At 46.0% G+C, this 23,147-nt stretch overlaps 1 protein-coding gene across 2 annotated transcripts in view; it reads right to left on the bottom strand.

The window, feature by feature from the left end:
• EDC4 (enhancer of mRNA decapping 4) overlaps nucleotides 1–23,147 on the bottom strand; it is a 38,664-nt gene that overhangs the window by 2,349 nt on the left and 13,168 nt on the right. For both annotated transcript variants that reach the window (XM_064459133.1, XM_064459134.1), the window contains 18 exons: nucleotides 22,450–22,552; nucleotides 21,801–21,981; nucleotides 19,888–19,960; nucleotides 18,893–18,984; nucleotides 18,034–18,230; nucleotides 15,643–15,731; nucleotides 14,749–14,902; nucleotides 13,538–14,001; nucleotides 11,733–11,834; nucleotides 10,593–10,745; nucleotides 9,209–9,245; nucleotides 8,047–8,227; nucleotides 5,953–6,108; nucleotides 5,157–5,272; nucleotides 4,303–4,468; nucleotides 2,954–3,140; nucleotides 1,468–1,687; nucleotides 565–728 (listed from right to left, as the gene is read on the bottom strand). In XM_064459133.1, the coding sequence (XP_064315203.1) occupies nucleotides 565–728; nucleotides 1,468–1,687; nucleotides 2,954–3,140; nucleotides 4,303–4,468; nucleotides 5,157–5,272; nucleotides 5,953–6,108; nucleotides 8,047–8,227; nucleotides 9,209–9,245; nucleotides 10,593–10,745; nucleotides 11,733–11,834; nucleotides 13,538–14,001; nucleotides 14,749–14,902; nucleotides 15,643–15,731; nucleotides 18,034–18,230; nucleotides 18,893–18,984; nucleotides 19,888–19,960; nucleotides 21,801–21,981; nucleotides 22,450–22,552 (2,835 nt within the window). The remainder of the gene's footprint in view (nucleotides 1–564; nucleotides 729–1,467; nucleotides 1,688–2,953; nucleotides 3,141–4,302; nucleotides 4,469–5,156; nucleotides 5,273–5,952; nucleotides 6,109–8,046; nucleotides 8,228–9,208; nucleotides 9,246–10,592; nucleotides 10,746–11,732; nucleotides 11,835–13,537; nucleotides 14,002–14,748; nucleotides 14,903–15,642; nucleotides 15,732–18,033; nucleotides 18,231–18,892; nucleotides 18,985–19,887; nucleotides 19,961–21,800; nucleotides 21,982–22,449; nucleotides 22,553–23,147) is intronic.

Raw genomic sequence — 23,147 nt, 5'->3', positions numbered from 1 at the left:
CCTACCCTTCAGATATTTATAAGCATTGATGAAATCCCCCTCAGTTCTCTCTTCTCCAGGCTGAACAAACCCAGGTCTCTCAACCTTTCCTCCTAAGACAGATTGTCTTAGGCTCCAGCCCCCTGATCATCTTGGTAGCTCTCCGCTGCACTTGCTCCAGCAGTCCACAGTTCCCTGTCCTTCTTGAACTGGGGGGCCCAAAACTGGACACAGCACTCCAAATGTGGTCTCACTAGGGCAGAGTAGAGGGGGACGATAACCTCCCTTGACCTGCTGGCCATGTTCCTTTTAATGCAGCCCATAATATTTACAGACCACGATCCAGGCAGTAACAGCACCTACAGCTGGGTACGCCTTCTACTACTACCTCTGAGGTGCAAAGCTTTCCATGGCAATGCCTACATCTTTTTCCAAGTCATTACCGGTTGTTCACATTCCCGTAACAGGCTACAGAAGGTCCAGCCTTCATCAAAGCACCACCTTCCACTTCCAGGCAGTGAATTTAAAGCCAGAGCCAGGAACAGGTCTGCATAGGTTCAGACCCGGTTGTCTCATCATACTCACTTCAACTTCAGTTCTGTACGAGTACCCAAATCCGAGGAAAGCTGCTGAATGAGAGAGAGCAGCACAGGCTGGGACAGCGGGCACGGGTGCTGTCCAAATACTTGCTGAGTATCCACAGTCTCACAGACATACAGGACCAGGTTGAGGTCAGCTGCGGTTAAAGCCTGCAAGGAAGACACAGCTAGAAATGCTGAGGAAACAACAGGCAGGTGAGGGATACAAGACAGAACACAAGGCAGCCCTCTGCCTCAGGGCAGCTCAATGGTTCACCAGCCTCCTCTGGAAGTAGAAGTCTCTGCAAATCCTGATGTACAGGGAAGGACAGCCTTTAGGCTCTCAGTCTGTGCTCAGAGGAGACCCGTGTCTGTTCTAAGCTGAAGAGACTACAACCAGACAGAGGGGAACAGGTTACAGTTAGCAGCATGGAGCAGGGCTATGTTTGCATCCCCTGCCAGCCCACTGGCATGGCATTGCTATTATTCCCAGAGAAGTTTGTCTGCAGCAGCTCATATGGATCTGCCTACATATTCAAAGACAAAGGCAAGGTCAGGCTCCAGCTGGTAGATCTGCCTGGAGAGGCTTATGAAGCTGTTGCTCCTCAGGGCTGCAACACTTGCCACTGCTGATGACAAAACACTCTGGCTTGCTGGAGCACTGACGCTGTCCTGCCAGGGCATGGGCAGGGAAGAAGTAACTTAGCTGCCACCAAATCATGGAATTTGAATGGCTCTGGCTTGACCTGCAGGAGAGTTCAGCTGCACCCCTTGAGCTGTTGGCTGTCACAGGTCTTTTCAGGCAACTCCTGTATGAGTTGTGGGATTATGTTCCCAGCTCAAGGAGCCCTTTTTCAACCTCTTTGCCCCCCAACAAGCAGCAACGCCAACTACCAAGAAGCCTAGGTACCTGCTGGAAAGCTTGGTTGAGGTGTCCCTGCTGAAGCAGCTGAAGGATGTGAGTTTGCTGAGACTGGAAATCCAAGTGAGTAGAGGGGATCGGAGTCCCAGCTGCCGAGCGCATTGCCTGCACGATGCTTGAGGTGACAGCTGCTTGCTGCTCCTTCATAGCCAGGCTCACCTCTCCTTTAATGACTCTCTGCACCTGAGCCAAAATAGACTCTTGCATGCTAAATAAAAAACAAAAACAACAAAAAACAAACCAAATAAACACAACAACAAACAGGCATCTCTGAAAACGAAGAGCTGAGGGACAACATTGCACAAAGCTTGTACCAGTGAGAAGGTACAGGCCTGCCTGCTTACTTATTGTAGCAAGGCAACCAAAGGGTTAATACGAATCGCTCTGAGGCACAGGCTTTGGAAACATGCTGTGCAAGGTAGCTCCTGGCCAACAGTACCACAGAAAATGCTGGGATTCTGTGCGGGAAAGTGATGTTTCAGGGAACGGAGTCTCTTGATACATAGTATTTTAAATCTTTAATGTGCCTGACTTAGAAGCACAACTACAAAGCTCTAGGTTCATCCCTGAGCAGACCCAGCTTTCTAGATCAGATCTGTTAGATGCAGCTTCCTAGCCTGCAGATGACATCTTTAGAATGAGAACACACTTCCACTGAGCCTTGGACTTTTCAGAGTTCACAGTGGAGGCTCCGCTAATGTGTGTTACACCTTTTCCCCTCCAGGGGCTGGATCCTCCCCTCTTACAAAGGATACAAAGGACCAAACCTACCACAGGGACAATAGCAGGACTTCCCTGGGAGGAAGTGCAGCCCATGCAACAAGACCAGAATTTAGTCTGGTAGCCTTCTTGGCAAGCCTGGTCTGCATCAAAGACCCCAATGTGCTCTGACATATGTTCTAGTGGCTTAAAATAGACAGGGGCATTCTGCCCTGCAGGTGACCACCGGCCAGTCTTAATGCCTGGCAACCTGCCACCAGCTTCATGGTCTGAATGTGCTGAAGGCACCGCCAGGATTGCATCTTGAAGTGAGGATGGCCAAGCACAAATTGCTGCAGAGCAGCTGGGAGGACAGAGTAGCCTGTGGAAACTGTCAGAATGCCTGAGGACGCAAAATAAAGAAGAGAAGCCCTCAAAAGACTAGAACACTTCAGAACAGGAAGGCTGTTCAGAACCAAGTGTGCTTTTGGGCTGCCTTTGGCCCTTCTGCCCTCCAGCATGCCTGTGAAAAGCAGGCTCTGAGCTCCCACACACAGCAGTGATACATCTGGTTGTTAAACCTTCTGTGGTCTTCGTTTTGTCCCCTACAGGACAACAGTTACACCAGCCCACATGCTTTGTCATACTCTGTCGAGAGCCAACAGCAGCCCTAGGGCGGCAAAGGGCTTGCTCTACAGCTAGCAGGGAGAGGTTTTTGTTATACGTATGTATACCTCACTGACATCTCTCTCCACAAGCTGAGCTGCCAACTTACTTGCCCACAATAATATGCAGCTGATGCTGCACCTCAGCATGGACGCTGGCTGCAACAGTGGAAGCCAGCTGCTCAGTGGTGCTCTGGAAGGTGCTGATAAGCTGTCGAAGCTGATTCAGCAGTGGGTCTCGGGCCTCCTGTTCTCGTACCTTCTTGTTCTTCAAGTGAGTCTCAAGCTGCTGGATATCTGCAATGAGAGAGGAAGACGTTTGTGCCATCGGTACCCATGGAGATGGTCAGGACAGAAATTCAGCTGCCAGGCTCTACATGTTCTTCAGCAGAAACAATTACTAAGCCAGCACACAGGCATTACGGTAACTTAGAAACCCCGCTTCCAGGCTCCCCATCATGCCGGATTACATGACACAGAAATAAATAAATGAGTTTTCTTGTGACACACACCTTTACAGGTGCTGTTTGTTCAGGGCAAGATAAAGGTGGGAGTAAGGGTATTTTATTTCATACACAGCGTGAGCTGTGATCTGCATTAGTGATGGAGTTCAATGCCAATGAAGAAAGAGGAGGGACATTTCTGACAAAAAAAAAAAAATCAGGCCTGCAGAGATCAAAAACCTGTAGTTTAAAATGTTTTATGAACTGGTTTGACCAAAAAGGAGAAGAATATAAGCTCTATGTACTTGTGGGAGACTTTTGAAGAAAAGGAAGGGTGCAAAATACACAGCAGCTGGAGATACTGCAGATCTACGGACCACAGAATTTGCTGTGCCAGCACTAGCCAGCCTCAGGCCCCCTCAGAAACCAGCTCTGCAGAGTAATACCTGCCTGGCCTCCCAGAAGAGACCCCAGTTCTGAGAAGGGTAAAGATCTTCTCCAGTGCATCAGTGCACAATTTTCCATACTTAAGGATATAGGGGTTTTTTTTCAGCCTGACCATACCTACACTGTCCAGCCACTCTGTAACCTCTGATCATCCCTGTACCCTTCTCTAAACGTTCCCCAATTCCATTACTCCTCTGAGATGAGGGCCTAGCTGCAGGACTGCTACCCTCTCCATACATCGTCTTCCTGATGTCAGGATGGGGTAATCCTACAGCTGGGCTTTTGTACTCAAGATGAAGTCACGGATTCACAGAATGAAGCCAAGTGTTTCACTGCATGGGCTACAAAGACCAGAGGTGAATCTCTGTTCTTATAGCACCACCCACAAAAACCTCCTCACTTCTGCTTCTATTTTCCAAGCGCAAAATGAAGCATGCAGATGGGCTAAGATATTAAACAGTCACCACTGAAACTCTGAAAGGCAAAGACATAATAAAAGGCCAACTTGTTGTCAGCCACTAATACAAATACACTGTGCAGAGAAAACTCAGAGAATAAAACCTACTCACATTCTTGTGTGCCCTGCTTGAAGGTGTCATTGATTTGCTGGAACATGGACTGGCAGCTCTTCTCGAAGGCTGGCAACACAACGCTCTGAAACGCTTCCCTGTAAGCTGACTGGATTGGCCCCTGCAGGGTATCGGCCGTTGCCCTCACAACAGTATCTGTAAGGTTCTTACAAGCACACATAGAAGAGATTCCAGAATATTAACAACAGCCTGCTGCCAACTAAATATGTGAACAAACACTGTAGGTCCCTGCAACACACCCACACCAGATAAGGACAGCCCAGTGTCAGAAGCATGTATTCCCTCAGCTCTTTCCACTGACTAGGCTGCACCACGACTACAGCAGGCAGAGCACCTGCTTGCTGAGGGGCTGCCTGAGAACATCATGATTTCCCTGTAGTTCAGCTGTAAAGCAAGGGACGGTGGCACAGTCAGGCATGGCTCCTTTCCCTTCCCCTGCTTCTCTCCCACAATCCACCACTCCTTGCCAAGGTAAGTAACAAGCTTCTGCTCCCTAAATAATGTAGAAATGGAGGACAGAGTAGGGAGCAGAAGAGACAGTCAAACTTTCACCACTAGGCTGATTGAGAACGCCCTAAAAACACTGCTGTAGTGAGAATTCTCTACTCTGGTGGAAAACTAACAACTTGGTAAATGAAAGAAAGGGCTAATGAGGCAAAGCAGGCAGGGGAGTACACAGCAAGCTCGCCCTCCAGATGAGACCAGGGAACAGCCTTGACCACTGGCAGCTAAACTGACTTTACCTGAAGATAAAGGTGAGTGGAAGAGGTATGAGAAGTCACTACCCAGGCAGGTGACAACTCAGTGTCCCCAGGAAGTCTGGTTCTCCTTACCTTTGATTTCACGAGCTTGGTGATACTCTCTTTCAGTGTCCCCTCAATAGCAGTGATCTTGGCAGCAATGGTGTTACTTAGCTGGCCCGCAATAGGGTCCATGCTCTTGGAAATGCCTAGGCACAACACAAACGTATGCCAAAGTTACTGCTTTAAGTCTAGACTCACACTTCAAAACCCCAAAAAAGAAAATGGAGTCAAACTCTTCTGAGATATGACACAGCAAGGGGGAATGGTCACAGGCTCTGGCTTGAGAAGCCAGGGTTGTATATCAGAAGAAAACTTTTTGCTAGGAAGGTGGTCTCCAACCTTGAAGGTTTTCAAGACTTGGCCCAACAAAGTCACAGCTGAGCCCATCTAGAATAGTGGGTAGCCCTGCTTCAAGCAGAATGGTGGACATTAATGGCTGCAGAAGGCTTTCTCAACAGCATTTCCTTACATGGATCGTGCCAGTGCACAAAGGGCAAGTTTAATCCGGTCAAGTCTCAACATTCCCAAACTTATTAGCCTCTTTTGCCTTCTTCCACCAAACAGACTCCAGAAGTTTTATGGATTATAATGGAAGGTCAGACCACGTTCTCTGGACAGGTATTCCCTCTGGGAGCCCCATACTCCTTCAAAACCACAACTCCTCAGATTACAGCAGGGCCTGAAACAGTTTAAAGTGCAATGACTAGTCTTCATGTAACCTAACTCCTACTGTATACAGCACCAACACTTTTATGCAGCACACTTTTAATCCCTAACAGGGCTAACTGTAGGGATCCACCTTCAAAGCCTAGACAGTAACACTCACACTGGGGTACAGTCTTCTTCATCTCCTCACGAATGGTCCTCTCCAGGCGGTTACACACAGCTGTGGAAAGAGACTGAGAGAGCTGCTGAGACAGATGCTCCTGGAGCTGCCCATTGCGCTGCTGTCCTTCTGTCAGCGCTCGGTCTAGTCTCCTCTCTAATGAAAATGCATGTTAAGGAGGACAAACAACAGATTTCCTCTCTATCCTCAACACTTCTGTCCACAAAGATGGACACTAGCCTCACGTCCAGAGGCTCAGTGAGAGCAAATTTGCAGCTCTGGCGAAAGAGGGGAAAAATAATGTTGTTGATGTGTTCCTGTAAACAAGAGGTGCTCTTAAATGATCAGAGTGAGGGAAGAGCTCTGGAAAGCATGGTAGAAAAGCCAAAGAGCTAAAGGAAGCTCGACAGGAGTGTTCCCTACGTATCACGGGTTAACTTAGCTGCCCCTGTAGGCAGCTCAGCCCCGCACAGCCACTCACTCACTCCTCTGCAGCAGGATGGGTGAGAGAATAGGATGGGTAAAAGTGACAAATCTCATGGGTTGAGATAAAGACAGTTTAATAGGTAAAGCAAAAGCTGCACATGCAAGCAAAGCAAAATAAGAACTCATTTACTACTTCCCATCGGCAGGCAGTTGTTCAGCCATCCCCAGGAAAGCAGGGCTCCATCATGCATGACGGTGACTTGGGAAGACAAACACCATCACACTGAATGTCCCTCTTCCTCCTCCTTCCTCCCCCAGCTTTTACTGCTGAGCATGTCATATGGTATGGGACATCCCTTTGGTCAGTTGGGGTCAGCTGTCTCACCTGTGTCTCCTCCCTATTTCTTGCCCAGCCCCAGCCTGCTTGTTGGTGGAGCAGCACAACAAACAGAGGTGGCCTTGAGAGGGTTTAGAAATAGCAAAAACATCAGTGTGTTATCAATGTTGTTTTGTTCACAAATCCAAAACATACCACCATATGAGCTGCTATGAAGAAAATTAACTATCCCAACCAAAACCACTACAGAAACCAAGAAGCCTGACACCCATAGAAAGCAAATTGGCAAAAACTTTTCTACAGGGTGGAACTGGTGGACATAAGCACAGAAGCAAACTCAGGCTTAATAAGAGCCAGTCATACCTCACGAAGCAGCCAAACTCTCTGAAGGAGCAAGCACACAAACACTGAGACTCATGTGCATCTTAAACAAACAAACAAAAAATCAAAACAAAACAAAAACCCAAAACCACCAACCAACCCAACCACCAAAAAAATTCCAACAAAACAAACGGTGAAAAGACAGTTCAGCTACTGACAAAATTCAGTGTAGATATGAAGTTGTGCAGACAGGAAAAATTGTTCTAATACTATAATATAACTCTAGACTCCGAACTTCAATAGAAAGCTATCTGAATTATCTCTGAAAATATCAGTCTGGTGGTCAGACTAATTAATAAAGAAAACAGAAATCTTTGTCGCATCATAGAAATTGAGGGTAGTTTCAGACATGAAACAGGCTAGAGCTGCTCAGTTTGGGGAACATGACCAAATCCACTGCAGCAGCAGATGTACAGGAACTGAGTAGTCGCAATACAAAAAACATAATTGGATACCAGGTTTGAAAACACCAGAAAGAAGTACTTTTCAGACAACACATAAGGGACCTGTGGACCTCCAGATGTATATATGGGTACAGACAAGACAATTCTATATGCAGCCATGCAGTGTGGCAGACAGATCCTACATCTGGTGCAAGTACTGACTTGCCCAAAGGAGGAAAGGAAAGAAAGGATCATCCCATAATTACTCTTGTGCAACTGGCCACTGCTTGACGTAGGATAATATATTAGGTGCATCTCTAGTCTACTCAAGCGTTGCAGCACTTAATGGGTAACTAGAAGATTTAGTGGCATGAGGAAAGTATCAATTCTTCTCCTAGAAAGGGACCAAGAGGAACTGAAATAGTTACGTTGCAGCCAGGCAATTTTACTGCACCTATGGCCCACGCTACCAAGATCCTTGGACCTTCTTAGTCTTCATCATGTCTCTAGTCTGCCTCATAGCCTTCCACTCCTTAACTGCCACGCAACATTTGCAAACAAGGATACGCTCCTGCTCCTGCTGGGAGTCAATCACCCTCTCCACGTGGCCCATAAGGGAGCTCTGAATGGCATCCAGGTGATCTGTGAGTCTCTGCAGCAGCTCTATCTGGTTCTGCCGCAGCTCAGAGAGCTCCCGCTGTTGGCTCCTCAATATGCACATCAGCTCATCCTGGAACTCTGGTGTCACCTATGCATGGAGAGGACAAGAATTCATTTCTAACAGGGTCAAAGGTCAGTTAAGTTTTCAGCCAGGTATTAAGTCAACCCCTGTGCCTTGGACTGAAGCATAACATAAAACAGAAACTGTGACCTGCTTTATGGCTATTTCTAAGACTTTCGTCCCAAGAAATAAACTGATAAAGGAAGGTACATGAAGTTCCTGCGTGGAATTCATAAATGGTTGCATAGAATGTCAACTATTTAGATTCAAGACTCCTTTCAAAGCTCTGGCATCTAAAAGAAAACAGATCCTGTTCACTTTTGGCCAGGTAGTGAGAGAGAGCATTTAGGCCTTCAAATGTAAATAACGACCTCAAACACATATGAAAGAGCTGTGCAATCAGTAGAGTAAGAAAGAAGTTTCCTAGAGCACTTTTTGAGCTCTTTAACTTATTTACCAATGACCACACAACTGCAGAAGTATACACCTGTAGCATACTGTCATTTTCACCTGCTCAAGGTATCTAAAGGAGGCACAGGCATCAAGGGCAGTTTAAGAAGCATATGCAATTCAGCTGAGAGCATTTTCTGCCAGATACGAAGGTATTATCAACAGGGATAAGAAATTCCAACAGGCCAGTCCCACTGTGGCCATTACTTTGCTGGGAACTCACTGCTGACACACGTGAGTCATCTCAGCAGGGAATAGGAAATTATGGTCTTAGATGATATAGGGCTTGTGAGAACGAAGAAATACACAATGATATGCAAAGGTGAGAAGGAAGCCATCAGTCTGAATAGCACTGAGCAGCTCCTTCTCTGCTGCACAAGTCAGAGAACAGGGCGACATGAAGCCCAAGTGCAGCCCCATCTCAGCCTGCTTGGGCACAGCAGGGGCTCATGTGCTTCAAGGAACCGGGATGAACTTTCTCTCAGGTTTTTAGTAAGACAGTAAATAGTGCTGAAGTATCATGCCCTTGGGAGGGATTGCAGAGCAGCTCTGACTCACCTGGCTGTTATTTGATCTTGGCGACTGGTTTGCATCCCTAGAAATAAAAAGAGAAAAAAGTAGTAAACCACTTATGTCAATTAACTGTTCTTATTATCCAAGTCTTCTGCCAAAACAGGTCACACATTTTACAGTTGCTTTAGATTTTTACGCTCCACCTCCTACTTCTGTTTGGCCTAGTATAACACGACGAGCAACAGGAAGGTGATGAAATCCCAGTCCTTACAGCACTGTGACTACATCTGTGCTATCCATACGCGCCGAAGTTCTTTACAGGCTGGAGTTGAACAAGTCTTAATGAGGACTGTTACAAAGAACAACGCATGCTGATTTTTCAGTTTTGTCCAAATTCAAAGCCAGGGAAGGCTTTGCCAAACAGCTTTTGAAGGTCTCCTAATATTTTACAAAGAAAAACAAAATACCCATTTGTTAAATACAAAATCAATGAGCTTCAAATAATCTAGAATGATTCCAGTTCTCAAGGTGAAGAAACTAGTGATGCACTCCAGCGTAAATAGCAGAATAAAGAAAAACACTGAACTGATCCACTAATACTGCATGTCTCCATCAAAGTCACATATCTATGAATATTCAAATGCAAACATTTATTGATTCCAGACAGCATCCATTCAGCAACTTTAAAAGGACTGAGGCAGGAAAAATGAAAGTAATTTCAGAGGCTAAGAGCTTCTGGGTGTCACAGTACCGGACCACAGCCAGCAGCTTAATGCCATAGCCCGTCTTTGTCATAATCTGCACAGTCAGAGATCCCAATCACAGAGCTATGGGAACACAAGGGGAGAGTGCCTGTGCAGCAGCTATGCTGCTCTCCTCACGTTAATGCAGACAGGTTGGTCTAAACTGCCATGGGCAGACCTTTACAGTCATCAGTTTTCACTTACCAAACGTTCATATGCGCACGTTTAGAAACACACAAAAGCAACAAGCAAGTAATGATAGATATCGTTGAACAAGGGCACTGTGCCAGCATTCAGAAGCCAATTAGAAGTGGAGGCCACATTGAACTACACTCACAGCATCACAGTTCCACTGAAGACTTCACTGAAACTGGCAAATGGATCCCATGTCCCCCCACAATTTACCTTCCACACATCTTCTGAAGCTCAGGCTATATTTTGGATTTTGAGTCCCATCTGGAAAGGTAGTGTAGATCCTACTGCCACACCCCTGAGTACCACTCAGTGTCTGAGTAACCAGCAACACTCTCTGTGGTGTTACTGCCATTTGCAAAATGGGGTGAGGACTGGGAGCACTTGCCTGCTGCGCAGACTCAGACCCTAGTCTCACTGCTAACGGCTACATCAGGTTGTGGCCCTGCACAGCTGGTCCCACAGCCACCTGCATTCTGGCAAGCCCAGCGTACCCATCATCTTTCTTGCCCTTCCGCTTCAGCTTTGGGGAAGCCCGAGGGGATGCTTTGGCTTTCCAGTCCTTCACAGGCAGCCTCTGCGTAGATGCTTTGGCACCAAATCCACCTGACGTAGAAGCCAAGCTTGCAACTTCATCATCATGGTCACTATGAAGGAACAGCAGGGGAGAGGACATCACTTGCAATACAGGACAGCGTTAGCCTTCACTAAAGGGAGGGGATTCACACTCTGCTCTTCATCCACACATGGCTGGAGTCACTTAGCTAAAGACGCCTGCCATCTTGATCTTTAACACAGAGACCTCTACAGGGCTCAGCACGTGCTGCTCCATTTTGATCCCTGTCTGCCCAGGCTAAGCTTGAGCGCTGCATAATATGACTTGGAGGGTCTCTGCATTTGGGACCACCACAGTTCAGGCAGCGTGCTGGAATAATGCCCATTCTTGCTGCATACACACTCAAGCACATAAGCCCCAGCACATGATGTTGACCCAGCAGGGACCCCACGCATAGCATAGCCTTACAGCTTTACAAACAGAAAGCACTAAATGCAGCAAGTATCGCAGGAATGGTGGAGAATCAGGTAGAACCTAGGAAGTGCGTGATCCTTGGTACCCTGGAGTCTTTCAGCCACTGACCAGCCATCCAATGCAGGCTGCATGTTTCAGTCTGAAATGAAGTGTGGATTACGAATGAACCCTCAACTGTCAAACAGGGCTGAGCACATAGAATGTGCCTATGGAGCTTTAGGGTGGCTTACGAGGGAGCCAAGATGCCAAAAGCAAGAAAATAACTCCTGAGATACCCTTGCTACCTTATCCAAGGCACAGTATTTAGAAACTGGTCCTGTAATAGGTTTTCACCAGGAATTGAACCAAGCTTGGTCTATGCTCTTAAAGGAGCAGAGTCAAACCTTTCCCTATAGAGAGTAAATTAGACAACACCCAGAGGCCAACCTCACAACCAGCTGAAGTCATCAGAACATTATGGAAGCTGGACTGCTTACACACATGAAGTCAGGAGACAAAGCAAAGACATTCACCCCACATGTGAAGGCTTGCTGGGGACAGAAGCACGAATGCAGCCTGAACTGAGTCCATGCAGAACGAGAGAAGGGGCTGAGCACTCTGGTACCTTTGTTCTGCACTAGCATCCTGGCTGTCATGCTGCAGCAGGTGGTAGCTGTGTCGATGATAGGAAGAGCTCTTGTGCTTGTCTTCAACCTCATCCCTTGGACTAGAGGAGTAAAAAAAAAGAAAATACCATTATGAAAGTCTCTTTCAGCTTGGGTATTTGCTCATTCCACTTCTCATAAGAGAACCTGATAGAAGGTCTAAACCAAACAAAAACCTGACACTTATCTGCACAGATCCAGAAAGTGGCAGGTATTGTTTAAAGGCACAAAACGCTCAAACTTCTCCCCTGTGTTTTTCTGGGTGCCTTAAAAAGGGAGAAACAGCTCAGCTATGCTTCAGGCACTCACCAAGAACAATCTCCCAACAAACATTCATGCAAGACAGGTAAGCCACTACTCAAAATGGGCAGTACAGCATACTTCAGTGAATAGCACCCTCTTGGGTTTGTTTTTCCTCAAGGAATACTGATCACTGGGACAAAAGTCATCAGCACTTCTCTGTTCTTTCAAGCATCTGAGAAAGTGTGTGATTTTGATGGGTTAGCTCTATCAGACAGCACAGAACTGTAACAGTGAATCCAGTCCGAGTTTCAAAAAGATTTTGAAAGCAAATTGCACATGCTTCTACGCTGTAAAGTAGGTCTATCTGAATTCAGCTTTCAGAAAGGTCTTCAGACAGAAGCGAGCACTTGTTACTTTCACATAAGCTAATGGCTTGACTGAGCTGGAACATATGAAAAAAAATATCTCAGATCCAGAGATATCTGATCTGATATTCTGATATGAGAAGTCTTCAAGAGACTTCAAAAACAGAGTGAAATTGAGGGGAGTTGCAAACTCTTATAAAAGTATTTTCTCAACTTCAAATTATGAGCAAAAGCAAAAACACTGTGTAGAAACACAGTCTCAGTGCCCTCCCCATTGCCATCAGAATTGAGACTGTTTCCTGAAGTAGCATCCTCAGGCACAGAGGCACAAGATGAGGCCCTTCTCTTGCAATTCTGTTGGAAGGGAACAGCCCTGAACAGTTTGAGGGGCAACACTAACACTCTCAGCCTGCTAGTTCTGTTGAAAAGGGAGGTGCTTGCAGGCTCCTGTGGCAAATGCAGCCCCAGCGTTGACAGACTCTGGAGGTGCCAGATGCATCTTGCAGTTCCCATCCCACTACAAGGCAGGGACACTATTTCTGTGACAAATCCTAGCATTGCTCCAGTGTAATAGTTTGCTCCTGGTAAGCAGGTGTGTGTGATGTTGCCCTATTCTGCATGCCTGCTCCACACAGACATTGCCATTAATTTTCTGACTTTTAAAATACATTATTTATAATACTAGCTGCACAGAGCTAATCCTGTGCAAGACAGATATACAATTAACCTATAATCAAACCTGTCAATTATGCACTAATTGATTCCTTTCAACAAAAGCATGCAGGAATGCGTCATCTGGGGCAGAATTTAGTTTGTACTGGTTTTATTTCCAGAGTACAAAAAAACATATCCCATCTCAAGTCTCCATTCCCAGGTGAACACGAAGGCCAATAAAGTAGACTTTTCACCTTCTTAACAGAGGTCCTTTAAGCTGCAAGGGGTATCATAGAACACAAATTGTTAGAGCTAGCCTAGGAAGTTCAGGACACAGCATACACAAACCAAGCACACAGGAAAGTTGAATCATCCAGATCCTTTAAGGAAAGGAGGGATGGAGAACTGCTCTGGTTTAATCACAACATAAGAGCTTTTCACCAAGCTAGCAATTTGGCAAGTGCAAAGAAATTGCCCTAAGCAAGACAAATCCAAGTGATTACCTGTCTGCCATGCTGTTCCTGGTTTCTCTGGTTATGTCAGGAGCTGCTGGCCATGGCTGACTCACAACACTGTCAGAAGATGCATTTTCCTGAGTTAAAGCAGTCTCCAGTAATGATGGAGCATTTAGTCTGTCCACCTCCACTGGAGGCATGTCCAAAGAGTGGTGGCTGTGCTCCGAGTTGTGCCGGTTCCTCGGAGACAGCAAATGTAAGGCTGAGGCAGCGGATGCCATACTGTCTGCGTGATGACTGGGCTCCAGCACCTCCGCAGGTAGCCCAGACGGAGCTGCTGCAAAGCTGCGTTGCAAGGTCTCAGAAGCAATCTCTGGGATATCTTGGGACATGGCTGTGGAAGCAGATGAAATGACATCTGGGGAGCGCTCACGGGTGGGAGAAGCCTGGGGCACCACCAAGGGCTCCACCTCCTGCAGTTCCAGTGCTAGAGAGGGGTTTCCTGGTGTGACCTGAATTTAAAAGAAAGAAAAAAAAAACCAAAACCAAACAACCAGGGCTTCAGGGTAATGCAGAGACATCCCAAGAAACCCCAGTACCTTGCACCAACTAACTCTGGAAACAGCCAGCTGTATCCTTTCCTCATGTGATCCCTGTGCTCCTACTCTGTTCAGCAGACAGAAAAGGGCCCCAAGACTTGTAATGGGCTTTTGGCTAGGCTAACAACACAATTAAGCCAACGCTAGTTTGAACACGCTTTCAAAAGAAAATGTCACACCAATTCTACCTCCTTTCTCTGCTCCAGGATCCCTTCTCTTTGAAGGAAAAAGTCAGTTTTAACACTGAACATCTCCAGGACTGAAAGCTGATTTCAATTTCAAGCTTTAGTCATAATCTGTTTCACATCACACCTGGAAATAAAAACTGAGGAATAGGAAATTATTGTTTCAGAGACCTGTCAGACCAACAAGGAAGAAGAAACCTTTCAAGGTAGCACTGTCTCCTAACACAAAGGGTGACCATGTCCAACCATTGTGATAGTGACAGCACAAGCTAGAGCTTTCTCTAGTTTTCAGAGACCTGCTGTTTATGCCAAGGTCAAGTTCCGATAATACTGGTAGACCTGGCTGCAGCTCTGTGTTTTCTAAATGGCAGATGCTGGCCCTGTTATTATCCAAGTAAGTCTAATTTCAGCTTGTACAGGCCCATAGAGGTCCCTTGGCCCACAAGAAGGAAGGGAACAGCATTTGGAGCCTTACTGGAACAGGTGCCTTTGGTGTTAGCTTGTCAGGGAGGCCTGGGATAAGAACCGAATGGCTCCTAGGACTAGTCTGGAGACTGCTGCTACTGCTGCTCAGTGTGAGGCTGGTGTCCAGCTGCATCTTGGGGCTCACAGTCAAGTCTTCCGATGGCCTGCAGAAAACAGGGGCACAAAGAAATCGAGAATGCTGATCTAATGGTAGAGATCTACACCAAAAGGTGAGGAGACGGGATACACGGGTCAATGGAGGAGCCCAACCCAAACTTTGCTAGTGTTCTCCAAGCCCTTGCTCTTTCTACTGTGGTCAGCCACTCCCTGTCAACTAGCACCTGCATCACTTAGTCCTCATACAGCCCAAAGAGAAAGGCATTGCAATCTCTCAGAATTTGAGGTGTCAGTGGAGAAGGGACCTGCTATATCTTCAGTGAACACTGTGCAGAGTTTAGAGAGAAACAGGACACTATTGGAACAGTCTTTATCTTTTTCCCAGAAGTGAAGCTTTCCCCTGTTATGCAGCCCAACCCACCTCAACACTAGTAAGACTTTCCTAACAGCCTGAGTTATCTTCTTGTCTTTGGTGGCTGCAGTGTTCTCTTACCTGTAAACAACAGCAGCCCTTTGGGAGAAGCATGTAAAGCAACAACACTGAGATGCAATAAGAGAATCCCTATGAGGCACAAACGAAACACTATTGTTGGCCCCTTGGATGGCAACAGGCATGCTCCATGCTGCATCAGAGATGCAAACAGTTGCCCGTATAGGGATGCTGGGACTCAGGCCAGTTTCTGGTTCTGGTTACAGTGTCCTCTCCTACAAGATACAGTACAGCTCTGCACCATCTTGAAGGACAGTATCAATTTAACTGCAGATATAATATATACATGCTATTTACCTGGGCATAGAGGCATCCGTGACAGAAGTGCTGCTCATGGCTGTGACTGCAGTCAGGGAACTGACGCTGCTGCCTGGAGACACAGCAATCTGTAAGAAAATATACAGCCATCAGGATGGGACAGAAGAGTCCAACAGCAGAGCTTGACCTGAGAATGGTGGCTCTGGAACAACTCCTAAGGAGTTTTTGGCAAAGAAGGAATTAAAAAAAAAAAAGTTGAGTTGTACTCAGGTGCTCGTTAAAGGCAAGCCCCAGAACATCCTCATCACGTGAACCATGACTGCTTTTATCGAGCGATTCCTCTCCCAAAACAAAGTGGCATTCTGCAAGGCTCAGCACCAGATCCCCATTTTGCTCTTTAAGCTAGACTGCTCTTGTCAAGTTCTGTTGCCACTACTGAGGCCAGATTCTGTATGGGGTTTAGGTCCTGCACTGCTGATACGTGGAAGCAGAATGCTCCAATGCACAAGAAGAGGTATTGCTCTTCTAGCTAGATGGCTAGCAGTGAAGAGTACAGGGCGATATGCTGGCCCCCACTGCTGCTTCTGGCTATCAAGAAACACCTACAGAGAACACCAACATAAGCATACAAGTACTCAGCTGGGAAAGCCAGTTTCACTGAGCTTCTTGCGCTTGACACTGTTTATGGCAGAGAGCAGAGATTGAGCTAAACTCAAGGCTGTTTCCACCCTATACTGGTCCTGGGTGCTGGTGCCAGCAGGAAAAAGCCTGCCATAAAATAGGCAGCAGTGAAAAGCCAGGTTTAAATGGAACAGTTACACTGTTTAAACTAAAGAGTGAGCTGCTCCTTGCAGCAAACAGTACGCGCAACCATCATCCCATCAACAACTTCCGTCTGCTCCCTTGGGATGTCTTTGCATTGGGAAGGCTACGTGCCCTCAGGCACATAATTAACTTCTGCACTCAGCAACTTTGCTAGCAACATCAAAACCCTTAGGAGGAGTTTAATTTAGTCTTTGCTCCCCAAGCTGTCACTGGGGCGGCTCTCTGTAGTCAACTCAGCACAAACTCCGTTTCTGCCCATCTCCACACGTGCTGCCCATCCTCACCCAGGCTCCTCCAGTTACACATTCAAGCTGTGGTGGCAATATGTTCCTTGTATTTTATGTTGTTATAAATTAATATTAATTATAAATTAAATTATATTAATTATATTTTCTATATTAGGATGTGTATGTGGAGTGCTGCTCATGAGTGCTCTCCTCCATTCCTGTAAGAACTGTATCAGTGCGGCAAACAACTGATGACAGTCCATTTCTCACAGGAAGGCAGAGAAAACACAAACAGCACAGCTTCTCACCAGTGGAACCCACACCTTGTAATTATACTGCAGATTACTTCTTTTAAAGAATGCCCTTTTTAAAAAGCTTTTTAATTTATGTCTACTCCCATTCCAAAAGCACATGGAAAAAACTACAGTCACAAATTCAATAGAGACGCATGGAGGCAGGTTATAAGGCAAGAATATCTGAATGGGTTTAAGACAAACTAACAGGACACTCAGATGCAGAGCAGCCAAGACACAGTGAGCTCCTGCACTTCTGCTTGTTGGCATAACCAAAAAGGAGTAGCAGAAACTTATGCTGAGTTAGATGCACACTGCCAGTGCCAACCTTAGAAATGCCTGGCAGGACCCAATGGTGCGTGATGCAGCACTGCTGGCCGTGCACACATGACAGAACTTTAGGAAGAATTCTGTGTTTTCTGACTGCCTCATGAGAGCTCCACTGAGGAGTAAATGCTTCCTTACGGCTCTTCATCAAGACACTTTGCTATGGTTTGCAGAGATCACCAAATCCCAAGGAATGCTTTGCATGCTTTCTGACACTGAAATCTCTGGTGCAAGCATGGAAGACTTTCCTTCTGTACGAGTTAAGGCCTGTTGTGTTAGATCCAAAAAACCCACTGAGTTGCTGGATCAATGATTTGCAGATGTCCTGCAGAAGATGTTACAGTCCCAGCTACCTACCTGATCATTTCAGACATACGTTCCCACAGCATCTCATCAGACAGGATATGCAGAGATGGCATATTTTCTTCCATTATAGTTATATCACAACCCCAAACAACACAGGTAAACCAGTCTCCCAGCTCAGACACAATTATTTAGCAAACCCGTATTTCTACACAAGACAGCTACATCAGCAGTTTTGCAGCTAAACATAGCAATCGCAACACAAGCTTAGGTCAGCCTAGCATTTTAGATGTGCCAACATGTCTTTACTCAGTTTGGTTACCTCCACAGAGTTTCCTGTGTACTCTGCATTCAGCTACTTTAGCCTATCAGAGTCACTACTGCATAGAAAAAGTTCACAGAAATATCCAAACCTACGCCTCGTACCACCAATAACAGTGCTGCTCTCTAGTTACCTGTTGAAGAGATGTACTTGGTGTCATGAATGCGTCTGGAGTCATCAGCTTAGGTTTGGCATCATTTGAGAGAGAAAGGAAGTCTGCTGGTACAGGCAGATCAGCAATACGCCGCAGGTCTGGTTGAGAGCCATGCACCGATCCTTTTTCAGATCCCAGCACTTCTGTGCTTAGATCAGCCATGTGGTCTGGAAAGGCTTCCGAGGGAGAAATACAAATCAATTTATAGGAACTTCCCCCAAAAGCTAAAGCTTTAATCCCACAAAGCGTGAAGTTATGCCATTGCCTGCCATGCCAGATTCCAAAAGAACAAGCAAAAACCCTGCAACAATCTAATCAAAGCTAAGGCCAAGGGAAATCCTGTGTCATTGCTTATTCTTTGTAGACTAAACAGTGGATGTTATTGGGCTTTGATAATAAGAGATCCAAGCTTGCTTTCCTCCCTAATCACATGGCCAGTTTAACAGCTACATCCCAGAATTGAGAATGAACTGAAAGAGCACACTACACACAGCCCAGTGTCCTCCACTCCCAAAGCTCTGGTGTCACTTAATTTCTTCCACCTGACAAGAGACAAATGCCAAGCTTCTGGCACAAGTGCCAAATCACATAAGAAGGTTGACTCCAATGTGCACAAAGCATTAGCACTCCTAGCCTAACGTGCCCCCATGTTCCATACTCACACTGGGCTCTAATCAAGTGGTCTGCTTCACAGCTAGTCCATATTCAGAACCCTTTATGCAATTACACCACTCTATTACAAAGAGGCACCCAAAGCTGCTCTCCTGCTGTGCTCCTCCTCCCCGGCAACCTTTAAAAGCTCAGCAACACTGAAGATCAATTTAACACAAATGCTTACCAAATTCTTCATGGGAACTATGGGAAGGCATGGGTGCACTCATGTCAGGACTATGAAGAGGCTGGAATCTAATCTGCACATCCTGTAGGGCCCTGAAAAAAATGAGGCATCTCTGATTAGTCTATGAATCAGCAAGAGAAGTCTAATGCTTAGAACGTTTCTCTTTACCAAACTGATTCCCTTGGAATATGCTTTAGTGTTTTCTGTCCATGACAGAAGAATCATAGAATCATAAAGTTTGGAAAAGACCTCCAAGATCATCAAGTCCAACCCCCAACCCAACACCACCAGGCCTCCTAAACCATGTCCCAGAGTGCCATGTCTACATGTTTTTTAACACCTCCAGGGATAGTGACTCCACCACCTCTCTGCACAACCTGTGCCAATGCCTGACCACTCTTTTCAGTAAAGTCATTTTTCCTAACATCCAATCTAAATCTCCCCTGGCACAACTTGAGGCCATTTCCTCTCGTTCTATCACTAGTGACTTGGGAGAAGAGACCAACACCCACCTCACCACAACCTCCCTTCAGGTAGTTGTAGAGAGTGATAAGGTCTCCCCTCAGCCCTCTCTTCTCCAGGCTAAACAACCCCAGCTCCCTCAGCCGCTCCTCATAAGACCTGCTCTCCAGACCCTTCACCAGCTTTGTTGCCCTTCTCGGGACACGCTCAGCAGAAGCTGATCCTCATTCAGCTGTGCCACCCAGTTCTGGCATCCAGGGTATTCGAGAGATGTTTCCCAGCTCATGTGCAAACACGAGCACAACTATTAAGTCACTGTGTACTCCTTGCAACAAAAATACTAGCTTGCCACAGCATCATGCAGGGCTACCTCCTGGTAAGTCCATACTGCACGCACCACAGCTAGAAATTTCTACAAGTCCAAGTGGTTTTTCTTGTGAGCAAAAGGAACTGGTAAGTTAAATTTCCATAGGTCAGTGCAGGATTAGGACAACCATAGACAGCTGCCCATGGTAGCTACTCTGCATACTCACTTGGTGTGCACACAGAAGAGTTTTATCAGCACGCCTGCTGCTGATTCAACAGCCCCAGCTCCCTGAGCACCTTCTGTAAATGAGACAAAAGTAAAATATGAAGTTGGATGGAAATAGCAGACAAACTACTAGAAAAACCAACACAGCAGATGAGCCAGCAGCAGAGATACAGCTTCATCACTTCTCCACTTCAGAGGTAGATTCAACCTGTTAAGGGGAACTGTATCCTACACTCCCTTAACTTTTCAATGTGAGAGCAACCAGATTTGCTCAGAGCCCCAAGGAAGAGGAAAAAAAAAAAGATACCTCATTAGGTAAAGAGGAGGAAGCTGAGGTCTAGAATTGCCAGTGATTTGTTCAGGCTGTTGAAGTGACTGGTTAGGTATATTTTAAGAGAGACACACTAGCTTATAACATACGTAAGTTCAGACTAGGGCTCAACCATCCTTCTCGACTGTAAACAACTCTAGTTATGAACAGCTCTGTAATAACATCCCATGACCCAGCACTGACAACATTCACTCAACACCTGTATCTGTCTCACTACTAACAAAACTAAGGAGGCCGAGTCAAAAAGATAAATCAACATACACATTCCACCCCCCCGCCCAAAATTAGGCATTCCTATGCAAATTGTCCTAATTATCTGAGCACTAGACAGGACACAAAGCTTCAGTCCCCATCTGCTCCTGACTTGCTTACATGTAATCTGTCATTTTTGCTTCTGCATTTCAGAGCTACACCACTAATATTGATAACAACAAGAATTGACTATATTATGTAGGGAAGCACATTGCTCCTGGACTATCAGTACAGCTGTATCTTTCTAACAGGAAATACGTCGCTGTTATTCAAAGCACCTTTCCAAATTTTACTAATAGAAATGTAGGGGAGCAAGAGCAAACCAACAGTTGAAGAGAGGCAGCAATCAAGGAATGTCTACATGGGACAGTTCTCCACAGGATTCACTGTCATATTCGCTGGAGTAACAGCCAGAAGATGACATCTCCTTTTAGAGGAGAAACCCATGAGAGTTACTCGTTCACTTCCGTTGCAAGAAGCTTGGGAATATGCCTTCCAGATGTGACTGGGAAGAATCCCACCCTTTCCCTCAACTCAGACTGTATACTGTCCTCACATCTGTCAGAGCTCAGGCAGCACAATTCAGAAGCAACCAGTTGGTTTCTCAGACCATATGCTTGCACCTCTGGTGTTTAATTCCATAGTTTACTCAGACAAGCAGCCACAGAAATACATCCTGCCAGTTCTTCCAGGAACTCTTTTGCTCCTGTGAGCCTGAAGCAAACTGTGCTGGAGGGAGATACAGCCCCACGCTGCCAGAAGAAGCCGTCCCCTCTGTTCTGCTGGGGGCAATGACACTCTGCAATCACAAAAGCATCATGGCTCAGGTACCGAGCAGCTACTCTTGTACCTTAACCAAAGCATCACTCACAGTCACTTAAGTCCACACAGCCCTGGAATGCTTTTTTAGTAACAGAAACACCTCAGCAGAGCTTCTGTGCAATAAGGGGCAATGGCTACAACCTGGGTTGGGAGGTTCAGATTCAGGATTAAGAAATATTTTCTTTATGAAGGGGTGCAGCCCTGTGACAGGGCACCAGAGCAGAGGCAGAAGCGTCATGTTTGGGGGCCTTCAGCATGTAGCTAGATGAAGCCATAGATGACCTGATCTGCCACCAGCAACAGTCCCGCTTCAAGCAGCAAGTTGGACGAGACACCTCCAGAGGTCCCTTGCAACCAACTCTGCTGTGTTTCCCTGAAGTACTCTAGCTGCACAGGATGTATTTCATACATATTAAGAGAAGAAAAGAGCCAGTCTTTCATGAGAAAGCCAGAACCAGTAAGGAAAGAAATCCTGATGTCACAGCAACCAAATTCTCTTCATCACCTACCTACACTCAAGTTGTCATTTTCCTCTTCTGCTGGGAGGACTTCAGTGTGCCTCAACCGGCACCGGCTCACTGCCTGGATGCCAAAGCTTAGGACTGGGTGGGTAAGGAGGAACTCTGAGATGGAGCTGAAGTAAGCTTTGCCCTCCTCTTGGTTCTGCACCAGCTCCATCACATACAAGACCTGGAAGAATCAGAAACAGTAAGCCACTGGGCTTTTGGAGCAGACCATGCGTACATGTGCGTGGACTACAAAACGTAGCACCTGAACGAGATTTGGAACAATGGAAATAACATGAGGAATAAAGCCTGAGCCATTTCAGTTTGAAACAGAACACCCAAGGAAACCACAATAAGCACACTCCTATCTAAGTCAATGTCTATCAGGAACTCAATCCTACTGTGCCAGACACTGGTGTCTCCAAATGAGAGCTTTACTTTAGGGTGAGAAGTAATCCTAAGGCTCCTCAGGATGAATCGAGTGAATGGTTACCATTTGACATCTTATGATGAAATAGATGAGGCCAAACTCTTCATTTTTAGCTATTAACATGCAAATCCTAGACCTAGGCAGCACAATCAGTCACACAGATGGTCATTTCTCCTTCTGTCACCATTACCCACACAGCCAGCAATAAAATGAACCACCTACTTTTCTCTGCACATCGCTCAGTATCAGATATTCAGCAGAGAGGTCCAGGCAGACTTTCAGGCTGGGAAGAATACTCATGGAGCTGAAGATGTCAGGACAAAAGCTAGATCCACAAACAAGAAGTTGGGGGGTGCAGAAAGCAAGGTAGATTAGCACAACCAGAACAACTGCTATGAAACTGCATTAGTTACAAAAAATATTCTTAAGGAGCTTACAACCATATTACAGTGCAACCACCCACTAGAACCAGAACATCATTGCAGAAATCAGTGCTGACTTCAGCTAAGAGACCAGCATGGAGATCACAGAACAGGATCTAGATATAGATTCTGAAAATTTAAATGAAAGATGACAGTTTGTCATTACTTAACACATTCCACATTCATAGGAGGACATGAGCCAACGCTACAGATTTAAAAACAAAAAACCACCAAATCAAAATAACTCTTCTATAGGCTTTGGAGTTTCTGTAGTATGAGGTGGGAAAAGCAGCACTCAGCTGTATGCCATATTCTGAACTGCTCTCTTAAAAATGAGAAGTGGCCTTACATGTGCATGTGATCAGAGAGGCCACGATTCATCAGCAGAAAGGTAAAACTAAGGAACATAAGTTGAGTGAAGGAATGTACTAAAGTGGAATTTGAACTTCTTGACCCATATGGCTTGGCAAGTAAGCCTTGTATAACTGCTTAAGCTCT

This window comes from Phalacrocorax carbo, chromosome 8 (assembly GCF_963921805.1).
Source record: "Phalacrocorax carbo chromosome 8, bPhaCar2.1, whole genome shotgun sequence".
NCBI classification, from domain to species: domain Eukaryota; kingdom Metazoa; phylum Chordata; class Aves; order Suliformes; family Phalacrocoracidae; genus Phalacrocorax; species Phalacrocorax carbo.
This window is presented reverse-complemented; position numbering and strand designations above follow the sequence as displayed.